General features: G+C 40.3%; 1 protein-coding gene across 1 annotated transcript; it reads left to right on the forward strand.

Moving 5' to 3' along the window:
• The first annotated feature begins 8994 nt into the window (after positions 1 to 8994).
• Positions 8995 to 10788, forward strand: LOC148027562 (endochitinase 4-like). Its single transcript, XM_087688913.1, has 3 exons — positions 8995 to 9596; positions 9821 to 9926; positions 10085 to 10788. The coding sequence occupies exons 1-3, from the start codon at positions 9167 to 9169 to the stop codon at positions 10392 to 10394; spliced, it is 846 nt and encodes a 281-aa protein (XP_087545039.1). The 5' UTR covers positions 8995 to 9166; the 3' UTR covers positions 10395 to 10788.
• Positions 10789 to 12632: the final 1844 nt, after the last annotated feature.

Consider the following 12632-nt stretch of genomic DNA (forward strand, 5'->3'; position numbering starts at 1 on the left):
CTCTCTGTCTCTCTCTCTCTCTCTCTCTCTCTCTCTCTCTCTCTCTATTTGTTTTTGTTTCTCTGTCTCCCTCCATCTCCCTCCCTCTATTTCTCACTCTCCTTTTTCTCTCTATCTCTAATCCTCTTCCTCTCTCTATTTATTTCTCCCTCTAAATCCCTCTTTCTCTATCTATATCTCTATTTCTCTCTACCTCCCTCTCTTCTTCCCTATCTATCTCTAACTCTACTTCTCTATCCCGTCCTCTCTCTATTTCTCTCTCTCCCTCTCCCTTCCTCTTGATATTTCTGGTGCGCAGATCGGACGCAGGTAGCTCACGTAGTGAATTCCCAAAGGTCCCCAAGAACAAAGCACTCTACTTTTTAGCACAAAAACCAATGTAAAAACAAGCACGACATGAGACAAGAGACAAATTGGGTTGAATCTCCCCCATGCCTTGTGTGTGCGCTTCACAAAGCATGTATTTAATATATATTTCCAATCTTTTTGCTCAAAAATAGCCCAATTATAAAAATATGACAAGCTTTTAGCTTTTGAGTTTGCTTTCTACCAAAAATAGGAAAATAAAGCTAATGGACGGTGCCCAAAGAGTCTGGCACGCCCAATCTCAATGTCCAAATAAAAATAACATATCCAGGCGCATAAGCGCATACAAAATAATAATAAATAGTCGATGTCTCTATAGACATAATCAAAATATAGGCGTGGCGCCTATCAAAATATAGTCGAAAGATCGGAAACCCGCTAGACTCCAATGCTTTCCTCCGCCACTGCTGCTATCTCTACACATCAACTGAAGCATTCACAATCGTTAGTAAAATAACACAATTAAACCGACAAAAGTGAATACCTAGCAGTCTTCAGCTACATAAATAAATCAACTGGTTAGAAATAAATCCTAACCTTAATTTATTACAAGTGCGCACTCTAAACTCATAAACGTTTATTAATTTAATATGCATTTTACGGAATCACCCGCTATGGAATCACCCATGTACACACTAAATTAATGAAACGCCCGAAAAGGACAGGCGTCCCCATCAACTTCTCGCACAAAGAATCCTCTTTGCGTATGAGCCCCGGTCATCTAAGTTTACGGAATCCACCGTAAAACCTCACGGAATCCACCATGGAATATGCCTCCTGGCATCATACCCCCGGGGTGGGATAGCAATTGACCTCAATTGCTATTAGCTCAATGTGGAGCTAACAGAGTGGGGAAAGCATTTAGGTCTCTAGCGTGCATCCATTGTGCTTCTTCTACAGGATGGTTCTTAAATTTCACGAGATATCTAGAGTACCTTCGGCCAGTTCTAGTGGTCATGTAATCAGTGTCTATGATGGCTTCTGGTTCAAGGATTTCAGTCTCTTCTTCTAGTAAAGGTGGGTTTTCATAGACAGGGTGGATAGGTAATTGTCCTCTAAATGGTCTCAATAAACTAATATGAAAGGTATTATGAATTTTCCAATGTGATGGCAGTTCGAACTTGAATGCATTGTCATTAATCTTATGAATGATTCTAAATGGTCCGTAGAATCTAGGGGCTAATTTAACAACTGGATGTCTATCTACACTTTGCAGTCTACGTTTCTCTATTCTAAGCCAAACATAATCATCAATTTTGAAATTCATGGCTTGTCTTTTCTTGTTGGCTTGTTTGGTATATGATTGTTGGGCTGTAGCAATCATATCCTTTACCTCATCAAAAATAGTGTTATGCATAACAGCAATATCATCGGCACTTTGTATTCTATTAGACAAAGATGCAACAGGTGTAGATAATCTATGTCCATAAATAACTTCAAAAGGTGCTTTCTTTGTAGATGTGTGCGGTGTATTATTATATGCAAACTGTAATAAATGCAAATGAGTATCCCATGTTTGAGGTTTAGAGATAGTGTATGCACGTAAAAGATCTAAAATAGTGCTATTTGTGGCTTCTGTTTGTCCATTTGTTTCTGGATGAAATGCAGATGAGAAATCAATCTTTGTGCCTAGATTTGCAAACAGTGTAATCCAGAAATTATTACAAAATCTAGAATCTCTATCTGAAATAATCACTTTCGGCAATCCATGGTTAGTAAAAACAGTTTTCAAAAATAACTGTGCTGCTTGTGATGCTGATAAAGTTTTCTTACATGCAATGAAATATGCTTGCTTACTAAATCTATCTACAATTGTCCAAATCATGTCATGGTTAGATTTAGTATTTGGTAAGCCAGTAATGAAATCCATAGATATATGTTCCCAAGGTTTAGATAGAATAGATAAAGGCATTAATAACCCATACTGTTTACCGTGGTGTCTCTTTATTCTTTGACAAATCAAACATTCAGAAACAAAATTAGACACATCTGCATCCATATGCGGCCAATAAAAATCTTTAGTTAACATGCGTAATGTAGAAATGATACCTCTATGACCTTGATATGGGGGACAATGAATTTCATTCAAAACAAAAGATCGGAATGGAATAGTAACACACAGTCTCTTTTCAAAGAACATAAATCCATCATTATATGATAATGAATCAACAGGAATGAAATTATTTTGAACTAATTTTTGCCAATCAGAATGAAAAGTAATATCCTGGTGATATGTGTCTTTCATAGCAATCAAAGAATCAAAAGATATAATAGAAATGTTATGAATTGCAGGTCTTCTACTTAATGCATCGGCAACTACATTTTCTTTTCCAGGTTGGTATTGAATGATAGGATGGAAACTTTGAATGAATGAAGCCCATTTGATATGGCGGTCAGAAATTTGGGGTTGGCTAAGTAGATGTCTAATGCTTTGCTGGTCGGTCTTTATCATGAATTTTGAACCCATTAAATAATGCTTCCATTGTTTCAATGCTTGTACAACTGCTAAGAGTTCCTTGTCATAAGTGGAATATTTAAGCTCAGAGGGTTTCAGCTTAGAACTAGAATATGCTATTGGATGGTTGTCTTGCATTAGCATGGCTCCTATTCCTGATCCGCTAGCATCAGTCACAACTAGAAAGAATGGTCTATTAAAGTCATGCAATTGTAGGACAGGGACATTGGTCAATGCACGGTTAAGTAAATCAAAGGATTTCTGCTGGTTTTCAGTCCATTGATAAACAATGCCTTTCTTAAGAAGTTTGGTCAGTGGTAAAGCAAGTAATGAGAAATTACGTACAAACTTCCTATAGAAACTAGCAAGACCAAGGAATGAACGTAATTCATGTACATTTTTAGGAATAGGCCAATGCAATATTGCGTCAATTTTCTTAGGATCAACTTTTATTCCTTCTTTTGATACAATATGACCTAGATATTCTATTTCTGTCTTAAAGAATTCACTCTTGTCAGGATTTGCAAACAATTGATTTTCTTTCAGTAATTGAAAAACTAATGATAAATGCTCATAATGCTCTTTTTCACTTTGACTGAATACTAAAATATCATCGAAGAAAACAATCACACAATATTGATATTTTAGAAAAATACGATTCATCATTCTACTGAAAGTGGCAGGTGCATTAGTTAATCCGAATGGCATAACTAAGAATTCGTAATGGCCAAACTGTGTCCTGAATGCAGTCTTAAATATGTCGGATCTATCTAGCCTCACCTGATGATATCCAGATTTAAGGTCAATTTTACTAAATATAGAAGATCCTTGCAGTTTGTCCATAAGCTCATCAACTCTAGGTATAGGATACCTATTCTTTACAGTGATCTTGTTTAATGCTCGGTAGTCATTACACATCCGATAAGTATTATTCTTTTTCTTGACTAGGAGCACAGGTGCACCGAATGGGGAACTGCTAGGTCGAATTAAACCTCTATTTAGTAATTCTTCTACTTGAGTCTGGATTTCTTTTTGCTCTATTTGATTGTGCCTATATGGGGCTTTGCAAGGTGGTTGTGTGCCAGGTATTAGGTCAATCTTATGGTCTTCTGGACGTGATGGAGGTAAACCTGGTGGTAGGTCTTCTGCGAAACAGTCCTTAAAGTATGCAAGAAATTCCTTATGTCTAGGGTGCATATGAGTTTCTTTTGCGTGCAATTCATTCACCCAAATGAGATATGATTTAGTGTTCTTGCGTAGTGCACGTTTTGCTTGAGTATGCGAAAGCAGTGGAAACATATGAGATGCATGCATACCAAATAATGTAATAGATTTTCCTTGAAAATTAATGTTCATTGTGTGTGTAGAATAATTTATATTGGGATTATGTTGGTGTCTCCATGGCATTCCTAGGATAATGTCGCTAGACTGTAATGGGACAACTAAGAAATTTCTTCTTTCAATATATGGACCAATTTGAATTTCTAAATTTTGAACTTCTTGTGTGCCATTGTACCTAGTGCCTAAAAATGCAGCTTTTATGCGATAATGCGTAGGTACTGTATGCAATTTCAATTCCTTTACCAATTTTGCTGAAATAAAGTCATGCGTACTACCGTCATCATGCAATACAGTTCTTTCTTTTCCATGCACCATACATTTCATAGTCAACAATGAATGTAAAGTAGGCATGCCTGGTAAAGTGTCGGAAGTAGTAGTAGGATCATCTTCTTCTTCAGTGAAGTCCGGCATATCCTCATGCTCGTCCTCGTCCATAGCTCCAAGGTAGTTGATATGTGCTGATGGCTTCTTTGAATGACAATTTGCTGCGAGATGGCCTGGCTGGTGACACTTGTAGCATACGATAGGCTTGGCTTTGGTCACATTATTTGCAATGGCTGGGAGTCTGGGTATATTTGGATTTGCTTGTTGGATAGGCTTAGGATTTGGATTGACAGTGGATGGTAATGCGGGTGGTTTAGGCCAATTCTTGCGGAAAGATGGTGATGAAAAACGACCTGGATTAAACCTTCTGAAATTTGAATTGAATTGTTTAGATCCATAATTACCGTTTGCTTGGAATGGCTGTGGTCGTCGATCTCTTCCACGTAACTTATCTTCAGTGTCGTGAGCTAAGGAGATGGCATCTTCAAGGGTAGCAGGCTTGAACATATTCACCTCAGCGTAGTAATGTCCAAGAAGTCCAGACATGTACTTCCGCTTATGGGTCGTCTCTGGTACGTCTTCAAGCATGCGTAGCTGTAAAAGTGCATTCCAAAAACGCTCTGTATACTGTGGAATAGGCTCACGGTCGCGTTGTTGAAGTAAATCCCATTGCTTGATTGCCTTCTCATGAAATTGCGGTGGAAGGAAATTTTGCATGAACTTCTTCTTAAAATCTTCCCATGTAGCAGGACATTCTATGCTCTTGCGGACGACAGTCCACCAAAGTGATGCTCTATCTATCAGATGATTAGTAACACACTTGATTTTATCTTTCTCAGGATAAGTTTCCTCATGGAAATAGTCATCAAACTGGCTAATGAATGATAAAACAGTCTTTCCTTCTCTTATGCCATTGAAAGTGCGAAACTTGAAACTTCGTTTACTTATCTTGGATTCCTTGCGAATGGTTTGTGCTTCAAGAGTGGCGTCGATAGTACGGCGTATCAAATCTTCAGCTTGAGGTTCTTCTTTATCAGTGGACGCTCCTTGTAGCTTTGTCAATTGCGCTTGCAAGGCTTGCCTAGCTCTTCGCTCTTCGTCCAATTGCAACATGATAAGATCCAGCTTTTGCTCCATGGTAGGCTCAGGTAGATCGTCTTCAGCCATAAGATCATCCATATGTGGGGTAGTCATCCTGTAAAACTCAACAAACCTTTCTCACTCAAAATCAGTTAGCGGGATGAGCGTAGCTCAAATTTGGGGTTACAAGGCTATGTATTTTTGGGTATTTTCTTCTTCAATTTTCAGAAATTCTGAAATATTTCTGTCTCCGTTTGCTGAAAGTACTTCAACGAACTTGCAGATAGGTAAAACAGCTTGCTGCGAACAACTTTCCAGTTCTGAGTTTTTGCAAACGAACAAGTCTTCTAGGAGTTTCGAGCGTTAGTCAGTTCTGATTTAATCTGACTTGCAGAGTTGCAGACTTAACAGACTTGCAGAGTTGTAGACTTGCTGGACTTAGCCGACTTGCAGAACTTAGGCCGACTTGATGAACTTGCAGGACTTGATTCCAATCGACTTGCAGAACTTGACTTCTGGTGCGCAAGACCCGGAGTTTAGTGACTTTGATTATCCTGTGTGACTTGAAGAAGCTTATAGTCTTAAGCTTATGGGACTTATGGCTTACCAAGCCAAATTGGATTTTCGTGTATCGGAGTATGTTGGCGACGGATTCGTTCGTGACGAGTTTATACTGACGCCGCCGAAACGATTTTTTTTGTGGGTTAAGCTTTATTAAAGCTTAAGACTAAGCTTTATAACTTTTGATTTTTAAGCTTTTAGGCTTGATGAAACTTAGCTCTGATTTTTGACGACTTGAAGAAGGAGATGAATGCATGGTCCTCCGCCGACAGAGATTGGTCCTTCGCGATCTGACAGTGGAAACAGTGGTTCTTGATCGCCAGAAGTCTGCCTGTATCGACGGTTCGCGACGAGATTGACTGTAGAGGCCGTTTGTTCTTGGAGCTCCGCCTTCGCCCGAGATTGGTAGCGATTGGAAGCCCTTGATCTCTGCTCCGCTCTGATACCACTGGTGCGCAGATCGGACGCAGGTAGCTCACGTAGTGAATTCCCAAAGGTCCCCAAGAACAAAGCACTCTACTTTTTAGCACAAAAACCAATGTAAAAACAAGCACGACATGAGACAAGAGACAAATTGGGTTGAATCTCCCCCATGCCTTGTGTGTGCGCTTCACAAAGCATGTATTTAATATATATTTCCAATCTTTTTGCTCAAAAATAGCCCAATTATAAAAATATGACAAGCTTTTAGCTTTTGAGTTTGCTTTCTACCAAAAATAGGAAAATAAAGCTAATGGACGGTGCCCAAAGAGTCTGGCACGCCCAATCTCAATGTCCAAATAAAAATAACATATCCAGGCGCATAAGCGCATACAAAATAATAATAAATAGTCGATGTCTCTATAGACATAATCAAAATATAGGCGTGGCGCCTATCAAAATATAGTCGAAAGATCGGAAACCCGCTAGACTCCAATGCTTTCCTCCGCCACTGCTGCTATCTCTACACATCAACTGAAGCATTCACAATCGTTAGTAAAATAACACAATTAAACCGACAAAAGTGAATACCTAGTAGTCTTCAGCTACATAAATAAATCAACTGGTTAGAAATAAATCCTAACCTTAATTTATTACGAGTGCGCACTCTAAACTCATAAACGTTTATTAATTTAATATGCATTTTACGGAATCACCCGCTATGGAATCACCCATGTACACACTAAATTAATGAAACGCCCGAAAAGGACAGGCGTCCCCATCAACTTCTCGCATAAAGAATCCTCTTTGCGTATGAGCCCCGGTCATCTAAGTTTACGGAATCCACCGTAAAACCTCACGGAATCCACCGTGGAATATGCCTCCTGGCATCAATTTCTCTCTCTACCCCTCTCCCTCCCTCTCTCTATTTTTCTATCTCTCCCTCTCTTTATTTCCCTATCTCCGTTTCTCTCTCCCTTTCTGTCCCTTTCCTCTCTCTACAACTCTACCTCTCTCTCTCTCTCTCTCTCTCTATCTATCTATCTATCTATATATATATATATATAACCCTTCCTATTTTCCTCCCTCTCTATCTCTATTTCTCTCTCTCTCTCTCTCTCTATTTCCCTCCTTGTCCCTCTCTTTATTTCTCTCCTTCCCTCCCTCTCTCTCTTTATTTCTCACATACACTCTCTCTCCCTCTCTATATTTATCTCTTCCTCACCCTCACCCACTCCCTCTTTCTCTCTATTTTCTCTCTCCCTCTCCCTCCATCTCTCCATTTGTCTCTCCCTTCCTCTATTTATTTCTCTTTTTCCCTCTCCTTCCCTCCCTCTCTCTATTCTCTCTCTCTCTATTTCTCTCTCCCTCACTCTCTTTATTTCTCTCCATTCCCCTCTATTTTCTCTCCCTTTCTCTCTTTATCTCTCTCTCTCTCTCTCTCTCTCTCTCTCTCTCTCTCTCTCTCTCTCTCTCTCTCTATGCATCTCTCCATAAATAAAAACAAAGAGAGAAGAGAAGAAAAGAGAAAAAAAAATGTAGAAGAGAGAATGCACATTACCTCAGTGCTCAAAAGAAGAATTCCTTTTCACATGTATTTTTTAAGACTACAATTTTCACCCATTCCCTTACGGGTGAAGTTCTTTATACAATTTAAAAGGAAACAATAGTCATCTTGTGTGGACACTTATGTGACCCAAGAGTATAGTGCTTCATGAGACAAGGTAGCCAAACATAGCTTTAATTTATGGGCAGGGCCTATTAGAACGCCACATTCCTTTAAGTGTTAAAATTGAGGACCAACTAGGTACCTAAGTTCAAGCAATCAAGGGAGCATAGATAGTGTCACTTCGGATTGAAGGCAGGTCAACCACCAAATGTGACCCTACTCATAGCCTAGTCGAGATTGGATACCTTGCCAAAATGTTCTCTTCTCCGTCTCACTTTTGTGGTCTAAGTTAATGTGAGTCACAACGACCTTATTAATAAGGGCGATAACTCTAAAGTGGGCTTGAATGATTTAGGAACTACATTGAAAAACATTTGGGTATTTATGTTTTGCACTAGCCACGCAGTGACCTAGACAAATTAACCACCATCTTTGTTGTGGCTTTTAAATGTGGCCCCAAAAGTTTGCTATTGGGACCAGTTTCCTTTGATGACATATTTAGGGCCCTTTGACACAAGAAGTCAACAAGCGGATTAAAATGACTTGAACTCGAGAGACTTTGAGGGTTATTCTCATTCACCGAATTTCCACGTCTTAAACAACAAGCGAGACAAGTTCAACACGCAATACCTTCAATTCCCAAAGACTTTTTGTAACGACGTTGAATCAAGACTCGGATATTCTCCTCCTTCCTCCCTCCGTCCACGATTCCATTAGTCGGAAAGGCTCTCTATATATACGTCTAAAGAGCAGCCCCTCGGACAACAGGTACGGCGTTACCACCTCTTGGGCTTGCTTCTATCCGTTTTTCCTCTTATAATCTCAATTCCATCTCTATCTGATCTAGCATACTAAGCATAGCGCAGTAATCGGCCTGGCAGTTCCGTGCCCGCAGCAGCTATAACCATGAGGACGTACAGGATCAATAACTACCCGGTGCGCCAGCTGGGATGGGCTGCAGCTCTCTTAGTACTGATCGTGTACTTATACAGCGGCGTCAGCTTGTCGGCGGTGCGGGCGCAGGAGCAGTGTGGGAGCCAGGCGCCAACAACCTGTGTTGCAGCCAGTACGGCTACTGTGGCAGCACCAGCGATTACTGCGGCGACGGCTGCCAGAGCGGCCCTTGCACCAGCTCCGGCGGTGGTGGCTCACCTAGTTCTGGCGGCGGGGGCGGCGTGTCGTCGATCGTGACCAGCGACGTGTTCTCGCAGTTCTTGTCACAGAACAGCGCCTCCGATTGCCCTTCTAACGGCTTCTACACCTACGATGCCTTCCTCGCAGCAGCATTCTTCTACAATGGCTTCGGTACCAAAGGCAGCTCGGTCGTGCAAAAGCAGGAGCTGGCGGCCTTCTTTGCAAACGTCGCCCACGAGACTGGCAGTAAGCAGCTGCGGCTTATAAAATTTAAACTTTCACTTTTCTAAAAACGAGTTATGGCTTATAATTGATTAGCAGCTTCCCTTTACCCTATAATTAGCGCCCTTATTCTACTCTCAAGTTCTGATCATTTATCGCAAGAATAGCTAGCATGAACACGATCATCATATCATATCAGGATCATTACGACTAAAAACGTGAGCATCGCTCTGGCGCATGGTTAACAGGCGGCTGCTATGTAGAGGAGATTAACAAGGAGACATACTGTGACCCCTCAGTACCTTGTGCATCAGGCCAGCAGTACTACGGGCGCGGTCCTCTGCAGCTCACATGGTAAATTAACTTAATTCCATGAATGTATATGTGGAGCCAGTCTTACATTATATGATCGACTACCTAGCAAGTAAGCTACTGGCCAAACATGGTTTATCATAGGCTTTTATATTATTCGACATATTGAACCTGATGATGTCTCGCACAATTATATACAGGAACTACAACTACCAGGCAGCAGGCCAAGCAGTAGGCTTCGATGGCATCAACAACCCAGGCATCGTTGCCCAAGACCCCACCATCTCCTTCAAGACAGCACTGTGGTTTTGGATGACGCAGCAATCGCCTACGTGCCACGATGCCATGACCAACAACCAGGGCGGCTTCGGCGCCACCATCAGGGCCATTAACGGCGGGCTGGAGTGCGGCAGTTCGGCCAACGTTGCCGAGCAGCGTGATCGCATCTCCCGCTACCAGTCCTTCTGCTCTATCCTGGGGGTTGACCCAGGCAGCAATCTTACCTGCTAATTAACAATAGTTAGCAATTAGCTCAACCTACAATTACAATATTCAATATTCTTGTGCGACTTCTATCAAGCAATATGGCAAATCCACTCATGACAGGCGCAGCTAGCTGGCATTTTCTTCTGCGGCAGTTCGCTGTAACCGTTAATTTGATGGAAATCAAAGGAAATAAAACACGATCCAGTACAAGTGCAAAAGTTGGCACTAATTTATTCTTAGATTTTGCCCTATGAGAACAAAATTTGAGACTTTAGGCGCGTTGAAACATCTGGTCATGTAATTTTATGAATGAATGGGATCCTCCAATTTTGCCCTAGGGATCCAAAGGGTGAAATCTCCATGGGTAATTCAAATAAAATCTCGAGTTGAACAACATATGATGACCACAGGGCGTCATCCATTATAGAAACAAGGCACACTATCGCACGTAAGAGCATTGCCCTTATGTGTTTTTTTTTCTATACTTTTTTTTCTTATCATAAAAAACTAATGGAAGTAAATACCAGGCAAATTCACCTATAAGAAATCATCTATATAACGTGTGTTCAACGGATATTAAGAAATACCCTTTCCTTACTTGCTATAAGGCCTTGAAATAACCCCTTTTACTTTACTAAACTTGCAAAGTTTTTTCAAATTGTAATAAAAAATTCTCTTTTCTAAATGTAATCCTATAAAGTTTACTAAATATAATACCCTTTCTTTTGAACTCAAGTGGTATCTTACCTATTCTATAAGGTGGACTTCTCGGGTGTCAATAGCATCACACATATTTTTACCCACATGGCACATCTTTAATGCTTACCCTTAGCCACTCAAGGATAGCTTCTTGCCTTCCTAATGCATGAATCAAAAGGAATCAAGAGATGTCATGAATAAACATCTGTTGTGTTTTACCTATTTTAGAGGTGGCTGTGCTAATGTGCCATCATTGTAACTTGCCATGTTACCATTGCACAATGTGCCCATTTATGTAACCAGGCATAGGAATTATTAAGCTAGACAATAAAAACTTTCTCATGGTATATGATAAGTAGCCATGGATTGTGGTTGATGTTACTTAGCAAACTAATTGAGGCCGTCGTAAAGATGCATGAGATCAATGAATGGCATGGGAGGTAGATTGGTTAGTGATTGTAGAATAATAAAAAAATACAAACACAAATAGCCTTTTTATAGAATCGCAGAAGAACCAATTGTATTATCATGCCATAATTGGCTTATTTGAATACATTAATTTGTGCGACTACATTACTTTAGTTATGAGAGATGTCTTTTGATAAATACAATGTTTCATCACTATTTAGGTGAAGACTTGTAGAATATATTTTAATATTTTTCATACCCCCCTTAATGAAGGCATCTTTCCATCCCAATACTTTTGTAGCACTTTTTATGCTTTTCAGCTGCCTGCAAGTGGTTTACTTAGAAAATTTGCCCACATAGATTTTGTTCAAATCGTGGTGCTTGAGAGAGGAAGCAACTCAATCCGGCATCAAGGTAAGCTCACTACACTCATAGAGAGGGATAACGTGTTGGCTATGTGAGAGGTAGCCATTAGTGCTTGGCTTGAAATACTTGAACAATAAGTGGTTCGTGGGTCTTGGCGGTTGAGCATGAGCTCCCTATAGGAGACCACAAACTCCCCAAGATGATGGTAATAGTAGCGGGAGGTAGCGAGGGCACGATTGGAGGCAAGGGTCGTGCATCATCTAGGGAGTGGCAATCAAAGGACTTATTGGAGGACTTTGTAAGTTTTCATTTGGTTCTTCTTGCTTTCTTATTTTCAATATCACTTGTACTAACAACCTTATTTTTAACAATGCTATACTATTTTCTTTGCAGCACTCCATCACAAATTGTGATTCCACAGGTTTGGAGACTCAATCGATACGATCTCATTGCACTTGTCTTCGATAGATTGTATCTGCATAGCTGTATAGTAAGTCAATCCTCTTTCTCATTTGTAGTCATTAGTTTTTTGGTGATGCATTATGGTGGAATAATGTCTATTTGTTTATTTTGCTGTGTCCCTTTTGATGCTCCTTTGCATCATTGGGATGAGGTTTTAGATAGCAAGGAGCTGTAGCATGCACCTAGATTCATGAAGCGCACATCATTTTCTTTTTCGCTCTTGTGATCCATACACTACAAGATATAGACCTTATAGCGACGTTTAAAGCGACGAAAATACAAACAACAAAATTTTCCCCCGTCGTCGCAAGAAGCGTCGTTATTGAC

This window comes from Lygodium microphyllum, chromosome 12, assembly GCF_053477565.2.
Source record: "Lygodium microphyllum isolate KBCC chromosome 12, Lygodium_microphyllum_v1.1.10, whole genome shotgun sequence".
Lineage (NCBI taxonomy): Eukaryota > Viridiplantae > Streptophyta > Polypodiopsida > Schizaeales > Lygodiaceae > Lygodium > Lygodium microphyllum.